The following is an 8,359-nucleotide window of genomic DNA, read 5'->3' on the forward strand; positions in this document are numbered from 1 at the left end:
CTTGATGTCCACATACATTCCGAGGTGCTTCTCCTGTTCCCGGCACCCTTACCCTTACCTGTCCCATGTATGTACCCCCATCCCTGTGTTAACACATTCCCTTTTCTGTCATCACTGTTGCTGTCTTGTTTTGTCGTTTGTGGTTCTCTGTGAATGGAAGGTAGCACTACCTCCTGGGGTAGGATCCCCGTGACCTCTCATGCCCATCTTTGAGGCAGACAGACACACACACACACCCCCACCAGGGGCGGCCTTAGGCATGTGCAAGCTGTGCACCTGCACAGGGCCACCAAACCCCAGGGACCGCCACGCCAATATATATCCTTAATATAATAATCCTCTGAGGATGGATACATATTTGCATGGCGGCCCCTGGCAGGGATTTGGCGGCCTCCGGCTCTGTTCCACTTCCAAACACCCTGACCCCCCCCTTCACTGGCCTCCGCGCCTGCGTTCCCCCGGGGGCCCCTACCTACGCTCCCTGCCCAGGGCCACCAATAGCCTAGAGCCGCCCCTGCCCCCACAACACCCCACCCCCGTAAAAGTGATGTTTAGTATCTTCACTCACTGATGACATCTCAAATTACATCATTGATGACTTCACTAGTGATATTGATGTCAACAGTGTATGAATAAAAATAATTGTGTTGTATTACAGCATTTATATGGCACACTGAAGTGCTTGCCAACATGAGTAGCAAGCTACACGATGTAGAGTGTGTGGTTGGAAGGATTCTGTTTTTGTTTTGATCCTATGTGCGAAGTGTTTATGTTGTGGTTGATGACAACCGAGGTGTGGTTATCGTATCATGGGATGCAGAGCGTAGCAGTGTGTTGGATGATGAAGTGTAAGAGACAGAAGCACAGTTTATGGTTTGTACACCTGGCCTTTGACCGTACATAGTACAGGTGTGCATAGTGTTGAATGATATTATATGGTTTAGTGTACGGCGGGGCGATGATTCTCAAGAAGTGAAGCCTCAAGTCCTCATAATAGCCCGTTACACAACTCACCTGCATTTATGCCTTTGCCCATGGTGTATTTTCAAGCGCATCGCTTATAAAGGTATGTAAATAACCATAGCGTAATGGGTGAAGTCTGTGAGATAAAATCACAGACAAGTACTAAGTGCATGATAGTGTTAGAGTAAGCCCATAATGAAATCTTTACTTGTACCTTTAGGAGACAAGGGGGACAGTGGAGAACGCGGAATCGCTGGCAAGAGTGGAAAAGCTGGGTCTACAGGGCCCAGGGGTCAGAATGGGATCAAGGGACAGAAGGGGAATCTAGGACACCCAGGAGATCCCTGCAAGAACGTGTACTCAGCCTTCTCGGTGGGCCGCAAGAAATCCCTGCACAGCAACGACTACTTCCAGCCGCTCATCTTTGACACGGAGCTGGTGAACCTCTACGGCCACTTTAACATGTTCTCTGGCAAATTCTACTGTTATGTGGCTGGTATTTACTTCTTCAACATCAACGTGCACACCTGGAACCAGAAGGAGACCTACCTGCATGTGATGCGCAATGAGGAGGAGATGGTCATCCTGTATGCCCAGCCAAGTGACCGCAGCATCATGCAGAGCCAAAGTCTGATGCTGGACCTGAAGGAGAATGATGAGGTGTGGGTGCGCCTCTTCAAGGGCGAGCGTGAGAACGCCATCTTCAGCGATGACTTTGACACCTACATCACCTTCAACGGCTACTTGATCAAAGCCAGCACTGAGGTGTAGGCAGGGCCCATCACCTCTTTTAACCTCCTCTTTTAATATGTCTATATATGTGTAAAAATATATCAAAGTATACACGTCAGGTCACGTGGTTTGTATGTCCGGCGGCACTGTCACAAGTCATTTGGGGATGCCCAAGCCTCACCGTTGACCAATGGTTGGCTTGTGATATAATATTGCAGATGCTTAATCAAGAGAGTCCTCTCAAACCGAGTGCAAGAGACAGAGAAAAGCGAGAAACCGATAGAAATAGAGAGATAGGGAGAAAGAGAAAGGGATGAGAGATAGAGAGAAGCAAAGGGAGGAATGAGAGACAGAGAGTGAGTTTGATAGTGTGGCTCAGATTGAGACAGCACACCACTGACCAAGAGAGTATCCAAAGCTTTTTAAAGGGAACCACGCAATAAAGAGTTGACTAAAATTACTATACGTACCATCTGAGGCGAGGCCTTTGAAAATTGCCCTTTATGTGACCTCTTCAAGAGTGCTGCACTTAGATGTGCATGGAAGGTGCTCCCACCTGTCTTCTAGCCCCCTGAAGTATACCTGTGTTGTCAGTGTGTGGGTAGCCCACTACGGTCTTATTGACAATATCACCACCACTGTCCCCCCTTATGGTAACCGTGCCCCCCCACCCCCCTCCTGCAGATTAGATTTCTTTTGTGGCTTTCTCCACCGCTGGTGTTCACCAGAGGTAGTAGCATTGACATTCTTGTAAGTTTCTAGGTGCCACGATTTGCTGTTCAATTGGTAGAATCAGATTACCATGACAGGCAATCACGTGGGAGTGCTGGGGTTGTTTGGGCAGTTGTCAAAAATGATCCAAACTGTCCACTGACTGTTCCAAATCTTCAAAACCTTTTAATATTGGACGACATATAAAGATCATATGCAGATCTAAAGAACGCTCTGGGTGCACCACTACATTCAGGGCCTCATCCCTGAAGATAGGGTAAGGCGGGATCAAATGTGTATGCCTCAAGCCAGTGAAAATGTCCTCCAAAATCCTTGGGATTTGATTTAAAGTCTCTCTTTCTCTCACTGCATGTGTGTGTTTCTCTCTCTCTCTTCCTCGTTGAAATTGTATTTATTGTCTGATTTCATAATAAACGTTCATTCTGTGATACCGCCGAGCATATAATATAGATAAAAGTATCGCCCATGAAATTACTCCTCCTTATTGGGCCGGTGGGGCTTCCATCTCGTAGGGGTGCTTGTGTAAATCTTGCCTCTGCACTGGCTCTCACTGTACTTCCGGCCCTAGTGTCAGCAAGCGATATTTACCGCAGCAGATTCTCTCATGGTAGATTCTCCATTGGTCCCTTTGTGTCACCCAGCATGACCTAAGGCCCCAGAATTTAGGAACATACTTCTTGGAGCCAGGGCTTTAAGTGGGCCGGGTCCTGCCAGTGCTGAGCACCGGCAGTTCTAAAAAGCAGGTGCTGAGACGGGGCCCTAACAGGCTCTACATTTACGCCCTCACCCTTAGGGTGAAAACAAATCTTAACCCTGTAACAGTGCCACCCTTCACTTTCTTTGAGGTAACTTCAAAGAGACTCGGATAATTCTTTGACAGTCTCATCATTTCAGAACTGGAGCATTTTCAATGTTCTGTACAACGAAACCATAGTTTTTGCTCATTTATCATAGGCATCCAACAACCATTGACAAAGCCATTAGTTCAGACTTGTTGTCGGTGTATTGTTATTTTTTGTATTATATATTTGGATGCACCGAGAGAAGCAGCAAAATACCAGGGGGCGGGACACTTTGCTATGCACAGATTTTTAGCTGAAGTGTTTTTAAACCACGCCCTTAATTTAATCGAACACGCCCCTTTGAGAGTTACCCCCCCCCCCCTCCAGTTTTTTCATTTCTCTTAAACCCTGCCGAGAGCTTACTCCCTGTTGTCAGCGAACAGGCCCAGGAGCAGCGGAGCCTGTCACGGGGATACGGTTTTGATTAATAGTATTTTGTCTATTAGCTGTCAGGATGGACTAATAGCTCCTATGTGTGTTAGTGTTGATCGGCATCACCTGCCCGGTGCCTGAGGCAATCAGAGGGAGCCTTGGCTCGCGAACAGGTAAGTCTGTTGCCATGGATATGGCAGTTATGAAACAGTCTATCGTGAGCCCACGCTTCTTTAATCACGTTGCAGCAAGGCAGCTGTTTCTCATTTTGACCTCTCCGGCCACTAAGGGCGTAGTCAGCGGTGCAGGTAGGTCATTGCATTCTACTGACTCTATGACCAGAAAGGCTAGCACTGCGCGGTCCTGGGACCTCCACAGAGGTGCTGGTGTAACTAATACAAAAGTAGTGCCTTTGATTTGTGGAAATATGCTTTATTCCAAAGATTCAGCGGAAAGCAGGGGAGTGTATCCTTCCACAACGAAAATCAGAGTGCATCTTCTCGCAGTTGCATTCTGAACACGTTAAGGGGAAACTGCCCCACGAGCTATACATTCAATGATAAACATGTTATTGTATGGGCACGTCACTTAAGAATTATTCTGTAGAGCTAGCATTGTTTGGCATAGTATTGAACATAGAAGATATATTAGTGAAATCATCATTACACCTTCCCCCTTCTTTTAAGAAAACTTAGTACACATAAAAATCTCTAAACCTAGTAGGCAAGGATCAATTGCGTGAAGATCTGGAGCTTCAATCCTGAGCATGCATCTTCAAAGTATTTTGTTGCAACAAGGCATTTTGTTGCGCAGAAGGTTCTTAATTGGGTTAACTTGCAGGAGGAATATGTACAGTACACCTACCAAATGAGGAGTAGACTCATTGGATGCACTAGTCAGATAGCGAACCCAACAAGAAGTGAGTGCAATTGTCTGTATCATCCTCAGTTACATTCTTAGTAAACAGTATCTTCGCTGCCTGCCCAGGGGACAACTTAACAACCACCCTTTTATTCCACAATCCAAAAAGAGGGATCCTTTAGCAGTTTTAAATACCTGTATTGGCAATGAGAATTGAGATGCACCTTTCTTTAATCTTCTGTGTTTCTTAGACATGACCCAATCACCAACTGAAATATCATCTTTCCCATTTGTGTGTTTTGGGTCAAAGTATTGTTTTTGAATACTTTGTTATATGAAGACATTCAGACCCTGCTATATGCAAATCAGTCTTGACCCTGTGCCTCATGGGAACAGTCCAGCCTGAACTGCCAAGCCCGGTTTTCCCTGAACCGAAACAAGAATCCTGGGACCGGTTTCTGCGTAACACCCTTCATCAGTCAGGCTAGCTCGGATTCAGTGGCAAAGTGAGCAAGGGACCCACGTTTGGGCATATCCTGCCAGCTGAGGGCGAACAAAGCAAACACAAGGAGATGATGGATGAAGCGATGAAACTTTTCAGACACTTCCCCCCAGTCACAGATCTGGGTTGAATCCATCATCATTCTTTAGCTCACTTTGCCACCTCAGTTCAGATCCAGCTATATGCAAATCAGTCGTGACCATGTGCCTCATGGGAATAGTCCAGCCAGAACTGCCAAGCCAGGTCTTCCCTGAGCCAGAAACAAGCACCTTTAGACCGGTTTCTGCGTAACACCCTTCATCAGTCAGGCTAGCTCGAATCCAGTGGCAAAGTGAGCAAGGGACCCACGTCTGGGCATATCCTGCCAGCTGAGGGCGAACAAAGCAAACACAAGGAGATGATGGACAGAGCACTGAAACTTTTCAGACACTCACCCCCAGTCACAGATCTGGGTTTAATCCATCATCATTCTTTAGCTCACTTTACCACCTCAGTTCAGATCCAGCTATATGCAAATCAGTCATGACCCTGTGCCTCATGGGAACAGTCCAGCCAGAACTGCCAAGCCAGGTCTTCCCTGAACCAGAAACAAGCATCCTGAGACTGGTTTCTGGGTAACACCCTTTCTCAGCCAGGCTAGCTTGAATCCAGTGGCAAAGTGAGCAAGGGAACTACGCCTGGGCATACCCTGCCATCTGAGGACGAACAAAGCAAACACAAGGAAATGATGGACGGACCGAAGAACACCCTCTTAGAGCAAACACCCTGTCTTTGTCCTCAGGGGCTCGGGCTAGGGGAGCCCAGGGGAATCACCCAAACCAGGCAGAAGATGCACACATTCCCGCAAGGGGCTGGAACGTGCTGGGCCAGATTGGACTCACCCCTGAGCCCTGGACTGCACCCTAGATACCGAGCACTACTGAATAATTCCCACTCTCCACAAAGATCTGGATCCATAGACCGCTCAGTACCCAGAAGTATCTTGCTCAAAACTCCTCACATGGTCTCGGCTGATACAGACCTCTCTCGAAGTCCGGCGCACCTTGAATGGTAGCCCCTGTCAACAGTGGACTACCCATTGAAACAATGAATGAGACATTTTCAAGTAGACACATCTTGCTACAACTCATAGACCTTCCCTACTGCGATGATAAGTATCCTTATGTAGGGAGTGGTCCTCCATGCAACTCCAAACCCAAGCATTCTAGTTTGGTTACTCACCTTTGTTCATTTGGGAAGACAGATGGTTCTGTTCTCGAAGTATAGGGTGGGGGGATGGGGAAGGGGGGTTGGGACCGTTGTCCAGAGTTTATGTTGTTGTACAATGTTCATCACGTCGGCATTCCTACTCAAAAGCAGGACAGTCGTACGTATCACCCACAATACGGAAATACACTTGTTGCCCCGCAGCATGCGCACATCGTAGTAAATCTCACACCCAACCCAAGTCCCGGAGTCCTCCACTTACACCCTCATCCACCCTGACAAATATATGTAATAGGGGAGATCCACTCCGCATACTATCATGGAATGTCAATGGGTTACTGGATAAGGTTAAACGGATGGCAGTCTTGAGATATGCCAAACACCAAGCGTACAATATAATCTTATTTTAAGAAACCCACCTTATGGGCAACAACTGCACTTTTCTGGCACGATACGGCTATGTCAGGGTTTGGCACTCAGGGTTCGCCAGAGGCAGGGCGTGGCAATCCTCATACGGCGCAATCTCCCCTTTGTACTCACAATAGCCACTAATGACCCCCAGGTATGCTTCATGGCCCTAAGAGGAACTATAGGAGGAAACGCTTTTAACTTAGTCTCCCTATACTCCCCTCCATCGATGCTCAAATTCGATCTTAAAACACACTACAGACCTTATCGCCTCTCTACCTCCAGGGTTGACAAAAATTGGAGGCGACTTCAATGCGGTCATGCACCCAGATCTTGACACCACAAGTGCCACCTCTGCCACAAAATCCACACACGTTAAATACCTAACAAACCTGGCAAGAACCGTAGGTATCTGTGACACCTGGAGAATCTGGCATCCCCTTTGCAAACAATTCACCCACACCTCTGCAGCACACCACACCCATGCCCGAATTGATAATATTTTTATGCCTGCATTAGACTGTCAAAAGATCAGAGACGTTGCCATCCTTCCCAGGGGCATTTCTGCAATTTATACTGAAGCTGTCGAGAAAGGCTCAGTTCCACCAGAAACAGACGCCGCTATCATTGTGGTCATCCCTAAAACCCAACCTCCCTCACCAAACTGCACCGAATATAGCCCAATCTCCCTCATAAATACGGAGGTAAAAATATTTGCCTCGGTCCCAGCCCACCGATTGAGTCCCTATCTCACTAAATTGGCCCACCTGATGGGAAGCAAGCGTTACAACCCTGCCATTACCCTGCATACCGTTACAACGCAAAATGCTTGTTGCAGGAGGTAGAAGATGTTGTATTTCACTCCAACACGTTACCTACTGTTGCACACACTGGAGTTGGAATAGTAAATTATACTATTCCAACTTCCAGCGCACCCCGACAGCAAGTCGGGGTAAAGGTACGCATTGTAGCGGCATGCAGGGTAATGGCATGCTTTGTAACGTCATACAACCACCCTGATCAATGCGGATTTATGTCATCTCGTGGGACCAGGCACTGCCTCAGACGTCTTCATCTAGCCTTAGCAAATCGCAAATATCTAACACCCTATTAGCACTCCTCCTCATTGATTTTGAAAAGGCCTTTGACTCCATAGACTGGCAGTATCTGGGAGATGTATTGGCCGAGATAGGTTTGGGCCAGCACTTCCGTAACTTGGTTAAAGTATTATATTCCTGCCGCAAGCACAATTGCTCCTCAATGGGGCACTGTCGGAGATGTTTCTCATTAAGAGGGGGATGAGGCAAGGTTGCCCCCTTTCACCTCTCCTATTTGCCCTATCGAGGGAGCCCTTGGCATGCCTTATATAGTCCGACGACCGAATTCAGGGATGGAAGTGGCCAAACTCTGAAGAAGGCAAAATCGCCTTGTACGCGGATGATGTCTTACTCTTTCTCGCGGAAATGGCTCAATCTGGCCCCCACTGCCTTCAGGCATTGCACCTCATTGGACAGGCCTCTGGCCTGCAATTAAATCCCAGTAAGTCTGTCCTGGTCCCTCTCCACATATCAAGAGATTGCTTCGACTGGCAGTCCACGATACCTATCAGAAGGCAATCATTCAAATACTTGGGAATCTGGGTGGCCTTGCTCCCTGTCCTTGCCTGGTCACTCAATGTTACCCCGCTAGTGAAGAGAGCTCGAGACAATCTCTGCAAATAGCAGACATTACCACTTAATCC

General features: G+C 47.5%; 1 protein-coding gene across 1 annotated transcript in view; it reads left to right on the forward strand.

The window, feature by feature from the left end:
* Positions 1-6,706, forward strand: part of C1QTNF1 (C1q and TNF related 1) — a 112,561-nt gene extending 105,855 nt beyond the window's left edge. Inside the window, exon 4 of the mRNA XM_078653975.1 lies at positions 1,184-6,706. Within this exon, the coding sequence (XP_078510101.1) occupies positions 1,184-1,734 (551 nt within the window). The 3' untranslated portion in view covers positions 1,735-6,706. The remainder of the gene's footprint in view (positions 1-1,183) is intronic.
* Positions 6,707-8,359: the final 1,653 nt, after the last annotated feature.

This window comes from Lissotriton helveticus, chromosome 7 (genome assembly GCF_964261635.1).
Source record: "Lissotriton helveticus chromosome 7, aLisHel1.1, whole genome shotgun sequence".
Lineage (NCBI taxonomy): Eukaryota > Metazoa > Chordata > Amphibia > Caudata > Salamandridae > Lissotriton > Lissotriton helveticus.